Raw genomic sequence first — 19405 nt, forward strand, 5'->3', positions numbered from 1 at the left:
CCATTTGGAGTTTTCGAGAAAATCGCCTTTGAAGTTGACCAATCAAATTTTGGACATAACCGGACATCAAATTTTGAAAATGAAAACTACTCGTAAAACGCTAAAAAAACACTCTTATTCGATTGCTTTTAGCATGAGATTTCCGATCATATACAATAAGTCGAAATCGAAAAAATATTGAGGTCACACGCCCCAAATAACATGGTGGGGTACTGTTGCAAGTCCCCGAGGTGATCAAAAATGAGAGGTGAGGTGGTGGGGCATAATTAGAGGTTTTACAGTACATCTGGTTACAGTGCGCATTTTCGACCCGAGTGCGATGTCGTCGTCGGCATGGGGCGGCTGGGGCTCCAAGCTCAACGTGACGTCCATCGTCTCGCAGGGGCTGGAGCAGGTGCGCAACCTGCGCGAGGACGTGGAGAAGTCCTTCGACCAGGTGGTGGCGGGCGCTCCGGGCGGCGCGCGGCTGCCGCTGGCCAGGCCGACGCCGCTGCAAGAGGAGGCCGATAAGGAGAAGGCGGCGGCCAGTGAGGCGTCTGAGCCCCTGTTTGGGGACGCCAGCGCCAGCCACACTGAAGCTGAAGCGCAAGGCGAGGACAAGACCCCAGCAGCGGACGGAGGAGGCGAAGAGGAGGAGAAGCACGATGTCCCAGAGCAGCAGAAGCCCTCGGAGGAGGAGGAGACACAGCGCTCAGAGCAGCTCCAGGTTGAAGCCAGCGCCGCCGACATTGAAGAAGATCTAGAGAAGGATCCAGAGGAGAAGGAGAAGGAGACGGAGCAGGAGGAGCAGGATACGATCGTGGAGTCTGCAGTTGAGGTGGCAGGGGGCGATGCCGTAGCTGCTGCTGAAGAGCCGGCGGATGCAGCGGAGACCGAGGAATTAAAGGATGTAAACGACGAAGAGAATGAGGAGGAGAAGGAAGGAGAGGAGGAGGAGAAAGAAGAAGAGAAGACGAAATCCGAGGAGCAGTTGGTAGAGCAGGGGGAGGAGGTTGTTGCTGACGCGGAGGTGGCGACGCTGCGGCGGGAGCTGGTGGTGCGCGAGTCGCAGCTGCTGGCGACGTCGGCGACGATCCAGGAGCTGCACGACGAGCTGGACAAGACGTGCAGTCGCGAGGTGGCGGCAGTGGAGCGCGCGCAGTTCCTGACGGAGCAGCTGGAGAACATGAGGCGCGAGGTGGCCAAGCTCACGCAGCTGCACCGCGACACGAGCGACAGCCAGAGCGCGGACGTGCAGGCGCTGCAGATGGCGCTGGCCGAGAAGGAGGAGAAGCTCAGCGCGCTGCTGGACGAGGGCCAGGCGCTTTCTGTTAAGCAGGCGCAACTGGAGCAGAGGCTGCGCGCGCTGCGGAAGGAGAAGGACGAGCTGGAGGAGCGCGCGCTCAAGTTGCAGTCGCAGTTCGAAGCGTCGGCGGAAGAGGTGAAGGACCTAACGACGAAGCTCAAGGCCAGCGAAGAGGAGAAGACGCGCTTGGCGCAGGAGAATCGCCAACTGGCCAGTAGTACCGATACCACAACTGTGAAGGCGGAGAAGGCCGAGCAGGAAGCGCAGGAGGCTCAACGGCAGTTAGAGAAGTTGCAGACTCAGGTGGAGCAGCTAACCCTTGAAGTATCCAGCAAGAATGACGAGATTGAGAGGCTCAAGACAGCTACGCAATCGAATGAGGCGCTGAACCATGAGAAGTTGGAGCTTCAGCAGACGTTGGAGTTTCTGCAGGATAATGTCCGCGACTTGGAGCAGGAGGCGGCTCGCAGGGAGGAGATGGCACGAGCAGAAATTGCGGACTTGAAGCGGAAGTGGCAGGACGCGGTGGCGCGTGTGGATATGCTAGGACAGAGCATTTCTGAGGCCACTCAGCCGCTTTTGCGTCAGATCCACGCGTTGCAGGAAGACCAGCGCGCAAGACAGGAGACTTGGAAGGCAACTGAGAGTACACTTCTCGAGCGTATCGACGAGGCAACGGAACAGCGCCGCGCGGTTGAGCAGGAAAAGCTTGACATCGAGAAGGAACTGCGTGAGCTTCAACGCAAGCTGGAGGATAGCGACATGGAGCTTACGAGAAAGCAGGCAGAGCTGAATCGTACGCAAGAAGCTGCTGAAGCTGCCAAGAGTGGGGCTCGCGAGCTGCGTGGACAAGCTGATGCATTGCAGATTGACTTGGACCAGGCCAAGCGCCAGCGTGACGCCGAAGTTGAGGCGAAACATCAACTCCAGACTCGACTGGATAGCGCCGAGAAGTCCTCGAAGACAGTAGAAGCGTCAACGACAGTGACAGCAGAACTAGAGCAGGCTCGGGAGCGAGAGTCCCAACTTCGGCAAGATCTCGAGTGGCATCAACAAGAGCTTCAGCGGTTGAAGGCGTCGGCCGCACAGCCTGCACCAGCCCCTTTGTCGACTGGTTCGACATCCTCCCAGCATCACTATGCAAGGCGCAGTATTGACAGCGATCAACGCGACGGCAGCCTATCGTCTGAGGCGTCAATTCTCAGAACAACGTTGGAGACTACGATGGGCGACTCTCTCAGCTCAAACGGTGGCAACACGTCAGTGCTGGGACTCAGTCAACTACAGCAGCGGTTGCGCTTGCGTGAGGGCGAGAACCGTATGCTGAAGCAGCAACTAGAGGCACTGGAGGCCCGTCAAAAGCAAACGACTGACGAGATTGTTCGGCTGAGCACGCGCAACGCGTTACTGGAAAGCGGTGAGGCGCAGCGGGAGCAGGCGCAACAGGAGCTAGCACAGTTGCAGAAACACCAGGTGGTGTTGCTTGAGCTTTTTGGCGAGAAAGAGGAACAGGTCGAGGAACTGCAGGCCGAAGTGAGCGAGCTCAAAGCGTTTTACCGCAAGCAGCTGGATACATTGGCGACGCACAACGAGCAGCAGCAAAAACAGCGAGCTGGTTAGCCTCATTAGAAGGGCAGGGGTCCTCCTGGTACTGCAGAGCTCGGTGGACACTGGCAAGGATCATTCGAGCGGTAAGACTTGTGGTTATGCCCAGTGGCTTACGATTTTGTTTGCTTGTAGAACCGGACAAAGACACCAACGCATAATGTACAGTCAACTTCAAGAACGCTTGGTACAGGATGACAACATGTTCGATTTGCTGTTTTACACAGAATGGAGCTGCTGACAATTTCGGTCAATTCTGGAGGCTACGACACTACGGTTTAGACATCAATTATCTACAGCGTGAACTTCTCGTTGCCGTCTTCGTCGCAGATGCCGAAGTGCGCCTCGAAGACCGTGTCGGTGCGCGAGGGCAGGTCGAACATCTGGAAGTAGTGGCTGCGGGACGCGTCCAGGTTCTCGGCGGCCCACGTCATGTAGTCGGAGTAGAACTGCTTGGCGCCCGCGACGGAGCCCGTGTTGCCGTCCGAGGAGCCGGCGCTGGGCCATCCCGTCTCGGTGATGGCGAGCTTGTCGGCCAGGCCGGGGAAGCGCGACTCGGTGTCGCTACCCTGCAGTTCCGTCCACTGGTCGGACACGAGCGTGATGGCGTCGGTCGCGGCGGTGTTGGCGGTGAACACGGGCTGAATGTTGACCCCCACGACGTCGCAGGCCGTGAAGAGGTCGGCGAGGCCCGAGATGGCGCTGTAGCGAGACGAGTCGAGCATCTCGGTGTTGCGCTGCACGGTGCCGATGGGCACGTTGGGCAGCGCCTCCTGCAGCTGCTTGATGTAGGTGAGCATCTCGGACGGGACGGCGTCGACGGAGGCCAGGTTCTCGTTGCCGACGAAGATCTGGACGACGCTGGCCGAGCCGTTGGAGAGCGCGCCGGCCGAGATGGCGACCGTGACGTTGTCGGCCGTGGCGCTCGGGTCGTCGTTGTCGAAGGGCACGCCGAGCGACACGTTGAGGCCCTGCGCGATGGCGAGCGTGGCCATGTCGGCGGACCCGTAGGTGGTGACGTAGGTCCGCACGAGGCCAAAGCCCTTCTCCTTGATGGTCTGGAAGTCGGCGGAGATGGTGGCCTCCGTCACGGAGTCGACGTGGGCCGGGTCGTAGCAGACGCCGCCGGTGGTGGTGGCATCGGCGTGGTTTGTCGAGCAGAGCATGGCGAGGGCTGTGGTGGCGACGAACGAGAAGACCTTCATGGTTGGCTTTGGTGGTGGTGTAGTGTGGTGTAGTGGTGGTGGTGAAACCTGCTGAAGAGGCTGCGGCGCAACTCGAGTTCTTGTGCTTGTCGATGCAAGTCGTGGAATGAGTTCTGCGGTGACCTCGACATTTTTACGGAGGCCATCCTTGGTGGCGATGGTGTCTCCTGAAGATCGAAGCGTGGCGTGTAGGACACCGTCGTCAGATGGTTATGTTATGTGGCAGATGGCAGTCAAGTCCGTGACCATTGTGGCACGCCTGCTGACAGCAGTGCCGTCTTGCTCAGATATGATAGCCAGGGATGCTGCCACGCACGCGGACTCCACTCCTCAGGGATCGAGTCGCGCGTTGCGTTGTAGTATGATGCGGTGTGTGGCTGCTCACATGTCAAGGCAAGTCGAGGCTCACGTCAGTCTGAAGGGTACAAGCCTGTTCCAGAATCCAATTCAGGTGCTGTGGTCTTGAAGTGACTGGAGTATACTTTATCCCTTGAAGAGGGTCACCGAGAAGTTGTCGTGGAGTTGTGAGGGTGTTTGCCTGGTCACAGCTAGGCGTGACATGCTTCATCTCAGGTGTCAAAAGGGTTTCGGTGGCAGCGCTTGGTGCTAGTTTGTGGGCTTTAGCCACGGATATCATGTCGTGTGCGTCCAGCTGGAGGCGTGCGTTTGGCGTCGGGATTGAGTTTCCCATCGACGAGTATGGAGCTTTTCGTCGTCGTCGTGCGATTTGCACATGGTGCTAACGTTAACAGCGCAAAAGACCCCATGGAGTGACTGACGTCCACAAACCGAGAGCTGCAGAGATGCAATTGCAGCACCTACAGTACCTGGTAGCTTATACACGCCGGTGGCTGAGTACGCGCAAGTATGTGTTCCGTGCATCAAGCTGCGCTGAAGTTTGAGGTTCATCCAATACATTAAACCATACAAAACGCTCGAGCATTTAAAGTTCGTCCTCTTCCAGCAGCATGTTGGGCACGGCGTTCGTGACCGGGTAGCTGCGTCCGCAGTTGTTGCACACGAGCTCCCCCTCCACAATGTTCGTCTGTAAATCCGCGCCAACAACAAGCACAACGTTAGTCCTTGGAATTCCACTCCAGCGCCGCCTGTGGGGGCGCGCCGTCTTCCGCCAAAAGTAAATCAAACACGGAAACTGCGACGTACGTCGAAGAGGACGCGGTGAATCGTCTGAAGCAGCTCGTCCTGCCCCGACAAGTCGGCGGGGATCTGTTCCGGCAGCACCGGCACCTCCGGGTGGTTCAACTGGAGTACAGCAAGAATACACCAACCGTCAGCCACACTGATCCACTTCGACTTCAGAGCATTAACAGCTACCCACCTCCTTGGTGGTGTGGCACAGCGCCGGGTAGTCGATGGAGCTCATGATGTGCAGCATGAAGCTCTTGCTGTATTGGGTCTGGAGCACCACGACGCCGTCCATCTCCGGCACAATCTGCAGCAATAGTTGAATAAGGAGACTGGTTATCCTCATTGTCGGCACCGACAGGCAGGCAAATGGCCGGCATGACGAACCCGCAGCGGGAAGTTGAGCGGACGAGCGCCGGCATCGCGGCCGGCCGTGTCGGCGCAGGCCTGTCGTAAGCACACCAGAAACACGCTGTTTAGACGCTGCACAACGTAGCTAGATCTACAGACAGAGGGCCATGCACGCACCTTGACGTGGCACACGAGCATGTTGTGGGTCAGCAGACGCATGGTTGACGGGCTCAGGAAGGTAGTGTGGCCACCAGTTCGGTCTGCGCGCGAGCGCCACTGGGCTCCACTATGTGGACGCTGACTTGGAGTTTGTAAGTGGACGGCGTCCGCCTCATTTCTGCCAATCAGCAGCCTCCTGCGTTTAGGGCTGCGAACGACTGGAGCGGACGCCAACGGTAGTCAAGGTGTCGGAGCTCAGCAGTGTCAAAGCGCTGTCCAGGTCGACCGATAGCTCTATAGCTCCATACCGTAGCTCCCGGGAACTAGCCAATCTACTAGCAAGGGCACCATGGTGAAGAAGAAAGGAAAGTCCAAGCGCTTGTCCCTGCACAAGAAGTACAAGATCGCGCGCAAGGTGCGCGAGCACAAGCGGCAGGAGCGCAAGGCCGAGAAGCTCAACCAGCACAAGAAGAAGAAGGACCCGGGCATTCCCAACAACTGGCCCTTCAAGGAGGAGCTGCTGCTGCAGGTGGAGCAGGCGCGGCTGGCCGAGATCGAGGCCCAGCGCCAGGCCCAGCAGCAGCGCAAGGAGGACAAGAAGAAGGCCAAGCAGCTGGCCAAGCTCCAGCGCAGCGAGGCCAATGCCCTCACCGCCGTCACGCCGCTGAGCGTCGAGATGCAGTCCAAGAAGGACCTCAAGCACGCCGTGCAGGCCGCCGACGTGGTGCTCGTGGTGCTGGACGCGCGCGACCCGCAGGGCTCCCGCTCGCTCTCGCTCGAGGACGGCCTCGTGGCCAAGGGCCAGAAGAAGGTGGTGCTCGTGCTCAACAAGATCGACCTCGTGTCGGTCGAGACGGCCCAGAAGTGGGTCAACTACCTGCGCCGCTTCCACCCGACCATCCCCGTGCGCGCGCTCAACGCCAAGATCTCGGACAACTCGAAGAAGACCAAGCAGGAGAAGGGCCACAAGGCGCTCTACGACCGCCAGCAGGAGATCAGTGGCATGCGCGACAACGGAGAGGTGCAGCCGCTGCGCGTGTTCCTGGACGAGCTGGCCGACAAGGCCGACAAGAACCTCAACGTGGCCGTGCTCGGGTACCCGAACGTGGGCAAGAGCACGCTCATCAACTCGATCAAGCGTCGCCAGGTCGTGAACGTGTCGAGCAACCCGCAGTCCACCAAGACGGCGCAGGAGATCCAGTACGGCGAGAAGATCACGCTCGTGGACTGCCCCGCGCTGGACCCGGACTACAGCGACGAGTCGTCCGCCATCATGCGCCACGGCATCGCCGGTGTCTTCGTGGAGGACCCCGTGCCTGTGGTCAAGAGCGTGATCGAGCGCGGTGACGCCATGAACCTCATGCAGACGCTGCAGATCCCCGTGTTCCGCAACCACGAGGAGTTCCTCGCCAAGCTGGCCATCAAGCGCAACATGCTGCGCAAGGGAGGTGAGCCGGACATCCTCATGGTGGCACGGACGTTCCTGCAGAACCTGGGCAAGGGCGTGTACAGCCCGTCGTGCTTGCCGCCGGCAAAGTCCAAGTCGCGGTTCGAGCACCCGCACTGGTTCAAGAAGCTTGATCTTGCTAAGGTTTGTTGCACTGGTGTTCCTGTACTGAATGCATTTGTGAAGGTCGTGAATCTAATACTGTGTATGCTGCCTTTTGATCAGCTTCCTGACGCCGAGACGCTGCTGTACAGCTCGAACCCGACCGGCCACAAGCGCGTGCTCACGTTCAAGGCGCCTCCCGTCTCCCACGCGGCCGGTGACATGACCGAATACGACCTCGTTATGGGCGAGCTGCCCGAGAACGACGGCCTCACATCTGAAGACGACGACGCCGAGGAGGACGCTGATATGGGCGAGGAGGAGGAGGAAGAGATGGAGGACGACGATGAATAAGCGTAGACGCTTCCACGGGATCAGATGCACCATCGACAGTTAGTAGAGGTGATGCAGCGCATTGCTCCAGCTTTTTCGCCCTAGACCGATACATGTACTTATTAATCTTGAAGCGCTGCGGCAGAGCAGATTTTTCAACTCAACACGCCAACCGGTCCTCTCTTCATTGCTCAAAGCTCTGCGATTGCTACTCTGACCGAGTACCTTTTAACTTGACAAGCAACACGATCCATAGGACCGCCACTTCGCACAGTAAGTGCGGAATCGCAGAAATCACATCGATGAAGAACAAGCAAAAGTTATCAGTCACACGATAAGCGATAACACGTCAGTGCATTACGATGAAGAACAGCGGATTGAACTCTAAAAATCCGCATGGGTGCACTAGTCAATGCCAATTCCCACCCCATAGGAGGTTACTCATCAGGTTGCAGCAGCTCGTCGTACTCATCGCGCAGTACAAGCGCTTCCTGGAGCATCTCCTCCAACTGAGTCGTAGAAAATTCTTTCTCCTTCGGTGCTTTAGCGCGAGTCTGGCAAACACACTTGCTCTTGGCACGTCTGCACTTCCGACAAAATGCTGGCGGCTTGTCATCAGGCGATTCCTCTTTTGCTGCGTCCTTGGTGTTCATATCGTCCTCAGCAACGGGAGCCACGTCCGTGTCGACAGCAACGTCGCTATCCTTGCGCACCTCGTAAAATAGACTAAGCAGCTGCTGGAGCTCCGACATGTCCAGCTTCGTTAGAATTTTTACTTGATCACTGCAGAGATCGGATCCGAAGTTAGTTTTTCAAACAATTATGATGTTGTTGCAGCATAATAACAGACAGCGTACCTGCGCTCTCCTTCCAGTAGCTCGTTGGGTTTGATGTTGTACGCTACAAGCATCAAAATTGTTGCAACGCAAGTCCACTAGCATGAAACACGCATTAATGGTCATGATCAGTACATCAGCAGCAAAAACTCGGCAAGTATCGTACCTGGTGCGCGTTGCGGGTGTCAATAGCATCACGCAGAGCGAACGTTTCTGTGATAGTATCGATGCGGTGGTTAGCGAAGCGGTCGCAAGCAAGTTTCAGCTTCAGAGCTACTTGAGGCAGAGGGCGTCTCAGCATCAGCGAGAGGGAATTCCATCGCTCCAGACGAATCTGACGCGCTCGTCGGCGCGCAGCGTCAGCTTCGATCTTGTCGGGACCTTGAATCAAAGAGTCTGCGTCTTCCTTCTCCTCTACCTTCGCAGGCAGAGGAAGGCCAGCCACCAGGAGTGTAGTCTCGTGGGTAATCCAGTTGGACAGCAGTCCCCAAAGGTGGCTAAACAGCGGCAGATCATTCAGCGTCACCACTTCCTCCTCGTCAAAGTCGGAAATCTCGAAGCTGCCCGCAGAGGAGACGTCACTGGCCGCCGCGTCACTCTCGTCGCTGTCGCTAACCACGATGTCGTCCTCATCGTCTCCCTCCTCTTGGCTCTTCTTGACCAGCTTCTCCACCTTCTTGGCCAGCTTCTGCTTGTGTGCAGGGAACACGTAGCCCTCAATAAGCGTAGCGTGTTCTACCGTCGGGAAGTTCCTGTCCGGCGCTGCGGGGGAGTCGTTCTCCTTCAACTTGGTGGACGTAGCAGCCACCAGAGCTGGTGGGACACCCACAGACATGGCGTTCGCAGTCGAGTGCTTCCTCTCAACGACGCCCAGGTCCTGCGTTTTGGCCCAGACTGATTTGGCCTTCGGCAGTGGCTCTGCCTTGTGTGCAACAGGAGCTTCAACTTGTTTGACGGGCTTGTCATCCTCGTAGTCGAACGGATTGGGCTTGTCCGTGCCGAAAACTTCAATCAGAGACGGCACCAGCTGCGGCGGCTTGTGCGCGAGTCTCGAGAGCAGCACCCGAGCTTTCTACAGCCAGAAAAATCAAGGTAAAAAGCTCAGTATCAACTACAGACTCCAGCAGCACATTGGTGGGGATCTAGAGCTTGAAACTGTGTGGTTAAGACCTTGAGACACAGCTGAGAGCAGAACTGCCGCTCGTAGTGGGCGTCGTAGATCTCCTTGCGAGCCAAAGAGACTCGAAGCTTGCCCTTCGTCCTGCGTTATACGAGCGATTAGATTGGTTGAAAATAGAAATGACGCGTTCTGATTGGACGAAAATGGATTTGCGTACGTCGATAGCGGATTCGAGCAGGCCGGGAAGGCGCAGCGCTTGGCGGCCGCGCGCTCCTCGAATACCTCCTCCATCTGCCGGCGCTGCAGCAGCTGCCCGCTCAGCTCCAGGTAGCGCACGGGCACGCGCGGCACCAGCAGCGTCGCCATGAGCGCGAAGGCCTCCTGCACGCTCGAGCCATTGACGCTCGTCATGATTGGCGAGAAATGTGAAACGAAGGAATTTGGTGACGCGCAAAATGTGTGGGCCACACTGGGGGTAGACCAGAAGGTCATAGTGGAGCCAAGTTAAACGTGATGACTTGGCGTTTGTAAGGCAACTTCAACTTGCTCCACCACCACCACTGTACAAAGCGATTCCATTCACGCCGCTGCAGTCAGGTAGCTGTCTCGAAGGGGATAATACTGTACGTTGCCAATATAATGTTGGCGGAACTATGATCACCCTTCACTCGTTCCTATTTCCTTTTTCATATTGTTAAAGTAACATTAGCCTGGCTTGGAATCACAGTACACTATTGGGTGAGATGGAATAACTCAAAGACAATAAAATGAGGTAGAAAGCAGCCTTCTACATGACGTAGTGTTGGGTCTCACGTACCTAGGTAGTCGATAATAACTCAAGCATTACTACGATGGACCATCGGTGAATTGCCACGGGTTTCCCATCTTGTGATGACAACCGAAGCTTCTCTCCTCGCGGCCACGAAGCTCTTTCGCTCTAGAACTGCACGAAAACGTTGAAATACCGGCAGGACATGCCCCCAGCTGAAGGAGCCGCCAATACGTTCATTTTTCTCTCGGTGCGCTACTCCCCCCGACTATGAGTTTCTCACATAAGTTGAGGGATTCATGGAAGAACATTATGATCATTATGATCAAGTTGATCGCTTTGAACTTTTGTTACATACTGTTGATCATCGACGTCGTCGTGACTCGCGAGGCCACTTCATGTACACAAGTACTGCAGAAACGTCCTCGAAAGAGATATTACATAAAAGAAGACCGTGAGCCAGGCTGCTGTACTGTCCTCGCCAGCCTCCTCACTCGAGGCTCACTTTCCAACTCGTACATTCCGAAGTCATGAGCTTCCGAGCGCTTTCCGTCACCATTATTATAGTCTTGCTCAAGCCGATCGAAGCGGGCATCATCGACCACGACCAAGTCGTCCCGTTCCCGCAGTCCCAGCCCACTACCATCACGAACAAGGCTGCGCTCAAGCTCAAGCCCCGGCTCTTTATTAACAACGGATGCCACCTGCACCCCGCTGTGAATGCGAATGGTGATACCAGCGGTGGACTTAAGCCCAAGGGGTCCCCAGAGGGAGGCTGCAGAGGCTCCGGCTCCGGCTCGCAAGTCTACCGGTACGGCCGATCCACCTGGTACAATGGGGTCTGGGCCATCATGTACGCCTGGTACTTCCCCAAGGACGAGCCGACTGACTTCGACGGCCACCGCCACGACTGGGAGCATGTGATCGTGCGAATCAACAACCCCGTTCTCGAGAACCCGACCATCCTAGCCATGACGCCGTCGGCCCACAGCGGATACTCGACGTATGCGCCCCCTCCCGCAGATATGGTATCAGGCACAAGCTGCAAGGTCGAGTACACGTCCAGTTGGATCTTCATTGACCACCACCTCGAAGGAACGTCGACCGCAGGCGAGACTCAGGACTTGATCATGTGGTCCGACCTGACTGACGCCGCTCGCTATGCGCTGAGCACGACCAACTTCGGCAAGGCCGACACCCCGATGAATAACGGCACTTTCAACTGGAAGCTCTCGAAGGCGTGGCCTTGGCCATAAGGGGCTTACATGTCTTCAGTTTCGGCTGCACCCTTATGGCTTTTGCCGCACATGAATTCGAATTATCGTCAGCTGGCCGCACTACAGACCTAAGTAAGCGCAAACATGTCGTCACGTGCTGTATGGTGGTGAACTTTTGGTGGTTCCAGAGGCAATCAATTACATGTACGACAACCCCAATCCATTCAATCGGTACCAGAGCTCGCAATCGGGTACCCGAACCGGGTATACCCGAGTTCGGGTAGGGTGCGGGTACCCGAAACAATCCCCGGGTGAAGCTCGGGTAGTACGGTACTACCCGACGGGTACCCGAGAGTAAGGATAGAAATAATTGAGAGGTTTCGCATCCCTACTCTTATGAACTAAACAAGCCGAGCGGAGCCCCGCAAGCGGGACTCTTTGTACAGGTTAAGGCCGCCTGCCTCGCTTCGCTCGGTGTACATTCGAAATGGCTGTTACATGCATTGCATATCTTCGGCTCAGCGCTTGTAGGGTTAACTGTTCGGTGCCGTTACCGAAACAATTAGAAGGGCAGCATCGAAGCAAGTTTCTGGAACTTTTACCTAGCGTCATTTACAGCATTTCTGGCCTTTAAAGGTTCGGACAAGGTTCGCGGCAGGTTTAACCCCTCCAAACCGGATGCTGCATAATGCAGCATAGATTTGAAGGCTTAAACTGCATATATGCAGCGATTTTTGACTTGAAATTTGTATGAGTGTCCTTTCCCCCGCAACAGGTTGGGTCGTTGCTAAACTGTCGGTATGCACGATTAGCACGCTATTGTCAGCGGCAGGATAACCCCCTTGAATAACCCCCTTGAACCCCTATCCATTTTAGTATACAAACACCCAGTCTAATTACGCTGCATATGCAGTTTAGATGTTCTTTCGGCCTCCCAGTGTGGAGGGGTTAATCTTTATTACCCAGCCTCAAAGCCCACCGGTGGGCTCGGTCCAAATCCCACGCGTGGGCTCAAAAACAATAGTTGTAGATAAGACGTTTTCGCTTTCCAAAGCAATGTAATTGATTCTAAAGAGCTCTAAATGACACAATGAAGTACAAGTGACTAGCCACGGACCCCCATAAACAACTGCAATTATTTATCAGATCATAGTTAGTGCGGAAAGTTGATTGGTAGTCTCCGTGCAGCCTATCTACCTCTAAAATGATAGCGGCCTCAAGCTCTACAGACACATTGAAAACAGCACAGCAAGCTATTGTGCCTTTCACTTATTCTGCCATGATAATTCTGGCATAATTCTCATCCCTTCTCGGCTCTAATTATGCCCTGAGTTAGCTAATTCCCGTGTTAATTCCGGGTCGTTCCACCGCGGTCGAATTAAGAGCGGCGATGGTGAGGCCGAGTTAAGGCGGTATAAGCTATCCCAGCCTGAGTTAGACGGAAACAGAGCGATTGGCGGTTTGCTACCCGCCAATCCATGCCATTCTGCTCGTATCTCCGTCGATTAGCTCGCAAATGCTGATCGCGTGGATTAGGGGAAGCACTCACAATCATAGGCGGAATTAACACTAAATAAGCGTTGCTCGTCCTTTTATGGATCTAATTCCGCCTGATTTAACAGCTCACCCGCCAAAATAGGTGAAAGGCACAATAAATGAATTCACGTGATGCATGCACTGTTGGGACATAACTGGTTGTAGCCTTCAACAGCCATAAGGCGTCACCTTGTTGTACCCATGACGAAATTGTAGGGATTCCGACTTTCGGAGTAAATCAGTGACCCAGTAACGCTCTATCGAGTTGGTAGTGCTTACAATAGAGTCTACACAGTATTTGAAGTGTTTATGTGGTCGGTTCTTGCTAAGTTTTACCGCCTACCACCATTAGAACGGCTAAGAAACAAAATGACAGCTATAATAGGTCATTTTTGGCCCAATCTTAGCCGCTGTTGCTACTACTGCAGTACTTGCTCAACGCTGTGCGGCTTGCATTCCTTCCCTTATACGTACAGGTACACCTATTATACCAGCACCGATTCTAAAAACATACTTAGCAAAATGTTGCGATCAGGTCGCTATTTTCTCGACCAAAATCTTTGTCCGGACATTTTTTCGTGAAGACGACTCCGTTTGAAGCCGGGCAAAAGGCGCTGAACAGATCTCTATTTATATGCGGAAGGGTATCTCTAAATATGCCAGACAACAATAGTATCGGCGTTTTGAAGTGAGCCCACGCGTGGGCTCAATGGGTAATAAAGGTTAAGTACAGAAGTCGCTATCATATATATTTTATCTAGGTGATTTAAGTACAGAAGCCGCTATCACATATTTTGCACCTAGGTGTGAAGCTAACCTTGCGAGGTATGTCCGGCATGGCACAAACCAATTTGCCATGCCACGCGAACCTCGACGCCGCTTCCACAACGATGATGAAGACAGCGAGGCGCACATGGACGCTCTCGCGCGATGCCTAAAAGGCCGAGAGAGCGCCTGAGACCGGCTGATCGCTCGTCTCCGACGCCTCGACGAAGAAATCGAGGCGATGGAGCAATCCATGCAGCAGCTCGCTACGGCATTGAGGGCGATTCAGCACCAACGCCTCCGCCACAACAACAGTCGCCTGAGAGGCGTTCTCCACGAACTCCTGAGTTTGTCGAGACCTGCGGAGACCGTGACGACGACCTGTTCGATTCCGACTAAGTCCCCTGCCAAATCGGATTGTCTGAAATTGCGTTAACAAGAATACATGGTAGTCAGTAGTTTTTCGGTTAATTTCGACTAATACTTTAGACAAGTGTTCATTGTCCAAATTTATCTCACTGGATATCTTTTAGCAAATCGTTCCTTTTTGGTATTTTATTTTTTTCATTTGGGATATTTATTTCATTTCAGTTATCGTTACACATCCACCGTGCGCACGCTCAGTTACTTCGCTCTGAATGGATTTTACATAGGCACAAACACGTTAGACGGTACAGAGTGTATGAATGTGCACGCATGGTGCTGGAAAAATTATAATGTATACAAATATGTACGAAAATGTTCAGAATAAAATAAAGTGTGCTTGTCTGAATAAATTATAGTGTGCTCGTCTGTCTGAAGCGGCTCTCTCCACCATGACATCGATTCCGATGCGCCAAACCGCTTTCCGCTCGTTGAGCTATCATTCATTCTCGGTTTTACCGGCAACCTCTCAAGGCCTACAACCAACTCTCGGCTCTTCAACACGCACCTCCTCGTCAACTTCTGGCTCCGTCCTCGTCTCGGATACCGACAGCGCCTGGCATCGAGGGGTGGACCGCTAGTGCGATGGTCTCCACTACGGGATCTACGGAGAATAGCCCACGATCGAGCGGCAGTGATTTTACGGGAGTCGTAACGCGTCGTTGTTGCCGAGCAACTCGCCGGCGTCAACGCAGTGAAGAGATCAACGCGACCGCGGCTAGCCCCGGTGGTCCAGACTCGGATGCACCTTCATCGCACGATGACAGCAGCGAAGAGTACCAGTACGAAGGCAGCGACAATGATGCGGACCCAGACGATTCGGACCAAGACGTGTTGTCCGAGATTTCAGAAAGCGAGAAGGCCGCCCCAACAGTACGACAAAGCCAGGGACTGGCTATTGATGGGACGCTCGAACACCCAGTACGCTTTGAGTTTTTTTTGTATGCCCTTATTTAGTAAAACGCTTCGTGTTGTAAGTGCAATGTCATAATTATTCGAGGACTTTAGGCTACTACTAGCTATAACTTAGTTATAAATGATTTTATGCATTTGACTGGGTTATCTCACACCCTACCCAAACTTCGAGTATTCTCGGGCGGGTAAGCAAATTTACCCGGGTTCGGGTACCCGACGCTCTGCATGCCTGCCTTCATTTCACGATAAAAACCGTCAAGCACGGAAATATGAGCAGAACTACCGGCGCGGGCGAGAAATGTTTAACATTCACCATATATTTATAACACACATACAAGGGGCTTTGCTTGAGGCTGGGAAGGCAGTTAAAGTATGTGAGGTGCAGCTGGCACTTATTTCACGAAACTCGCCAATTTGGCGACCTGTGGTCGCCACCATTTAAGAAGGTTAGAATGTTTCGAACTAACGTCCTGCGATGGCCTACATAGCAAGCAAATAGATTTAAGGACGCCGCCCGCGCCCAATTGCTCCTACATGTATCGCTAAGTAGACTCAGCAAATGCGGCACTAACCGAGTAACGCATGCAGAGACGCATTGCTAGGCTTCGACAAGCTGCAGATCTGTCCCTACTTGAGCCCAACTACCTCATGTACTCTATTGCCTGGAATACAGTGGGGGCCCACTTGGGCCTCTCGAACTAACACACGCGCCAACAGTGGATTACCGGCGGTAAAAGCCGTCGATTGTACAGTAGTTCAGGGCTTTTCAGGGATCTTTAGTTAAATAAACGCCTGTGATTACTTGGGAGAGTCTATTACATTTTGTGCACAGGCAACTCGAAGGCACCAGTCTTGCAGGCCTGCATGCGCACGGCCCAGTCGCTGTAGAGCGCCTGCAGCATTTTTCCACTGTCACCTCTGCGCGCAACGTATCGTAAGTATTATAATATATCGTGGGCGGGTGGCGTGCAGCCAATCGCACGCTCTGTAATAAGTATCATTCATGTACAGTTACTTAGGCACCCCAATAATATGGATAGGAGCTTGACGGCACTACCTAAGGTGTCAAGGTTGGTAGTGTTGAGGCACCTGCTAATCTGAACGCGGAACCCGTCTGGGTTTATTTGGAAGCAAGACAACAGGGTAGACGGCGATCCCACTATTTACTATTCTTAATACTGGGAGCTCCCGAAGAATGAGGGGGTGGACAGCTCCCAACAGATTAATTGCGTGACCGTAACCGTAACTGCACAACCTTCGTGCTACACGAGCCAGAAGGATGTCGACCGAGCGCAACTGTCAGTCTGAGGTAGGAAATGCACATCGACATCAACAGCCCCATGCACCAGCTTCAGAAAGTGAACTGCGGCACGCGCGATATTCATGGGTGTGGCCCCGCAGGGGCTACGCCCTTGAATCACGCGGGCCACAGTTCTCCCTTATCACGGCAATCACCACCGGTACCAGCACCAGCGTTTTATACCACAGGTGTTCCCAGCCAAGTCGAAGACGACCTAGTAGATACGTAGTATCTGAAGTACTCGCACAACAATCTTGCTGTCATTTGCCATTTAGTAGCCTTGTGACTGGTTGTTTATCGTTCACTGTTGATGCTCGTGTTTTTTTAATTTATTTAATTTTTTAAAATATAAAGCCTTAGGTCTTGAAAAGAACCCGCCTTTCGTGTTGCTCGTGTGCATGATGAGCTTTGCCCGCATTCTCCAGGGCTGGGCTGTCCACTAGGCGTCGAATGTCGAGACAGTGCTATAATAGAGTAGGCTGCCTGATGGCTGGAACACACACAACCCTAATAGTGCGTTTAGTGCGCAAAACGGCCGGTGAATATGATTGGCCGAAACGCGTTTAAGCCAATCCATGACGCTGAATATCCCTACACAAAGAGTCCAGGCCACTAATAAAAGCGGGTACGATGTCCCATAGTCAAGAATTCCGAGGTGCGGCTGTAATTATATATTATATATCTGAAATCCGTATTTGTGTGAATTTGGCGACGCTTCATCCAATATCCAAGCATGGAGACCGGACACTCCCTAATGCAATTTAATGGAGACGCTATACCAGAATTCACAGGAAAACGTCATAGTAGACATCATCACTTCTTTCATATACTTAGCTTTGACCGTTGATAGAATGTAGCATCACCCAAAGCATAATTCAGCTTGGGTGGGGGGCCTAGGCCCTACCGTCGGGTGGATGCGGGTACCCGAAATCGTTTGGCCGGGCACCCCGGGTGGGCGCCGGTACCCGAGTGCAACAGGCCTATTATCTCACTTGGCTGTCGAGCGTGTCGCATAGCTTGCCGCGCCCCGAGTCCTTCGTACGAGCCACTACGTTCAACACTTGTTGGCCGACGGTGGCACCAACTACCGCGCCCGATCTTCCGCCTCAGTGCGTCGGATCGAATTTATTACCAACAATAGAGTAAATAGAGACTAACTAAATGGCACTCCTCTAAACTACCAACTCGACTTCAACCAAGTTGACCTCAGTGCCAACACTATTCTCCGTCCGTCATAAAGTTCACGTCACTTCGTCAAAGCCTCACTCGTCAGGAAAGCTGTCGCCCTCAGTAGCCCACATGCGTGTCCAAAGACCCGCTGTGCACACTCGTCACGTTCCGCTTGTCCGTACTTGCCCTCGAGCCCGCAGATCTTACAATGAGCAGTTCTGCTTCACTGCTTCGCCGCCCACCGCTCAACCTCAATGTCGAGTCGACACAAATCCTCGACCAGCACGTCCATACCGACCTTCTCGTGGCACTCTTCATCCGCTCGGCCACTCACAGACCGCCCTCGCCCATCGTCACGGTCTCCGATACTTCCTCGGTGCCACCCATCGTTCTGGCTCGGCCGTCGTCATCGTCTCCACCGCGGTCTGTGAGACCTCGGGGCCGTTCCTCCTCCTCATCTGCTTCTCGACGACGTCCACCACCGCCAGGTGCTCGCCGCCACCGTCCACCACCATCATCTGCTGCAAGTGGGTCCTCTGTAGGACGCCCACTATTACACGAGTTTGGCTAATTGCGAGCTCTGATCGGTACCAGCTTTTCGGTGACAGTCCCAAGAAATTCACTCCTGAAAAGACCTCGAGTTCCGAAGAGCTCTGTTGCTCGTGGCCACGAGGCCGGATCGAAGCCGATGGCTACTGAGGGGTAAGGCATGCGTTAACCTCGTACGTAGGACCATTCCTCTCCGTCACGCCGCGTGTACGCCACAGGGGGAGGGGGGGGCAGATCCGGCCGACCAAAGCAGCCCAATTTACAAGTACCAGCTTGCAGACGCCTGAACAGTCGATCACCCCCTCGAGCTGGGCCATTGAAGTCCGCCACTTCGAGCTCTGCTGCGCTGCATCTAATCGCGGGGGCTGACGCAGCACAGCAATTCCCGGGGGCACGTGCCCCACGTCCGCGCTTCAAGTTGAAGCTGTCCTCATTTCAGCCAATCAGCATCGCCCCTACAGTTGATCCCTAAACAAATCCAGATCCTCGTGAACGTCAGACGCAGATTCGCCTCCACCTCCCCACACCTCATCACATCAACATGCTCGCCGGCCTCCGCCACGCCCCGTCCTCCCTCTCGGCGCTGCGCTGCCCACTCGCGCGCAGCTGCACGCACAGGAGCCACCTCTGCTCGTACAACCGTTGCTGCCGCCGCTTCATTCGCTTCAAGTTGGAGCGCGTCGCCATACTCGAGTTGCTCTTCGATGTCGGCCGCCGCCATCTTCAAGAATGTAGCCGGGTGGTGATAACTGATCAGGAAGGAGACATGAGCTAAAGATTGCTCTGGTACGCCGCTCACGTTTTCTCGCTTGACAAGGTAATTATCATAGCCCGCCGGCTCGATCACCCTCACCGGTCCCAGCCACCGAAGCACCAGCTTCGTCGCCTTCGGCCCTCGCGGAGGCTTGTACAGCCACGCACGATCACCCGCTACAAACTCTCGCTTCTGCGTCACTCTGCGGTCATAATACCGCGCTTGCCGCTCTTGCTCTCGTGTCCTCGCCACTTCGGCACACTCGCGACTGCTCGTCATCGCTGCCAAGAGTCGCCGATGGTAGCTTGTCAGCTTGCCTGCCTCTTCCACGCTCGCACGCCTCAGCAAGTCGTTGGGACTCTTCAGCCGTCTACCCATCATCAGCTCGTTTGGTGACAGCATCACTGTCGAGTGCTGT

The 19405-nt window shown here is 54.5% G+C and overlaps 8 protein-coding genes across 8 annotated transcripts; 4 read left to right on the forward strand and 4 right to left on the reverse strand.

Annotated features, from left to right (window-relative positions):
* Positions 1-319: 319 nt before the first annotated feature.
* PHYSODRAFT_489768 (hypothetical protein) lies at positions 320-2227 on the forward strand (the record flags this gene model as incomplete). Its single annotated transcript, XM_009524642.1, has 2 exons — positions 320-527; positions 591-2227. Coding segments are annotated over 2 exons (1845 nt in total), but the record flags the coding sequence as incomplete, so codon positions are not given.
* Positions 2228-2509: 282 nt separating this feature from the next.
* Positions 2510-2905, forward strand: PHYSODRAFT_497264 (hypothetical protein; the record flags this gene model as incomplete). The annotated part of the gene is made up of 1 exon (XM_009524643.1): positions 2510-2905. The coding sequence occupies one exon, from the start codon at positions 2510-2512 to the stop codon at positions 2903-2905; it is 396 nt and encodes a 131-aa protein (XP_009522938.1).
* A 278-nt stretch (positions 2906-3183) lies between these two features.
* Positions 3184-4095, reverse strand: PHYSODRAFT_328359 (hypothetical protein; the record flags this gene model as incomplete). Its single annotated transcript, XM_009524644.1, has 1 exon — positions 3184-4095. One exon carries the CDS (start codon positions 4093-4095, stop codon positions 3184-3186), a length of 912 nt encoding a protein of 303 aa, XP_009522939.1.
* Positions 4096-5038: 943 nt separating this feature from the next.
* On the reverse strand, positions 5039-5811 carry PHYSODRAFT_492589 (hypothetical protein; the record flags this gene model as incomplete). The annotated part of the gene is made up of 5 exons (XM_009524645.1): positions 5039-5140; positions 5260-5358; positions 5435-5536; positions 5629-5688; positions 5770-5811. 5 exons carry the CDS (start codon positions 5809-5811, stop codon positions 5039-5041), a joined length of 405 nt encoding a protein of 134 aa, XP_009522940.1.
* Positions 5812-6025: 214 nt separating this feature from the next.
* On the forward strand, positions 6026-7654 carry PHYSODRAFT_558697 (hypothetical protein; the record flags this gene model as incomplete). The annotated part of the gene is made up of 2 exons (XM_009524646.1): positions 6026-7342; positions 7424-7654. Exons 1-2 carry the CDS (start codon positions 6101-6103, stop codon positions 7652-7654), a joined length of 1473 nt encoding a protein of 490 aa, XP_009522941.1. The 5' UTR covers positions 6026-6100.
* A 416-nt stretch (positions 7655-8070) lies between these two features.
* Positions 8071-10081, reverse strand: PHYSODRAFT_298444 (hypothetical protein; the record flags this gene model as incomplete). The annotated part of the gene is made up of 5 exons (XM_009524647.1): positions 8071-8416; positions 8491-8567; positions 8636-9541; positions 9589-9730; positions 9807-10081. The coding sequence occupies 5 exons, from the start codon at positions 10079-10081 to the stop codon at positions 8071-8073; spliced, it is 1746 nt and encodes a 581-aa protein (XP_009522942.1).
* An 807-nt stretch (positions 10082-10888) lies between these two features.
* On the forward strand, positions 10889-11614 carry PHYSODRAFT_490000 (necrosis inducing-like protein NPP1 type; the record flags this gene model as incomplete). Its single annotated transcript, XM_009524648.1, has 1 exon — positions 10889-11614. The coding sequence occupies one exon, from the start codon at positions 10889-10891 to the stop codon at positions 11612-11614; it is 726 nt and encodes a 241-aa protein (XP_009522943.1).
* A 7049-nt stretch (positions 11615-18663) lies between these two features.
* On the reverse strand, positions 18664-19365 carry PHYSODRAFT_491041 (hypothetical protein; the record flags this gene model as incomplete). Its single annotated transcript, XM_009524649.1, has 1 exon — positions 18664-19365. The coding sequence occupies one exon, from the start codon at positions 19363-19365 to the stop codon at positions 18664-18666; it is 702 nt and encodes a 233-aa protein (XP_009522944.1).
* Between the last annotated feature and the right edge of the window lie 40 nt (positions 19366-19405).

This window comes from Phytophthora sojae, assembly GCF_000149755.1.
Source record: "Phytophthora sojae unplaced genomic scaffold PHYSOscaffold_3, whole genome shotgun sequence".
In the NCBI taxonomy this organism is placed as follows: Eukaryota; Oomycota; class Peronosporomycetes; order Peronosporales; family Peronosporaceae; genus Phytophthora; species Phytophthora sojae.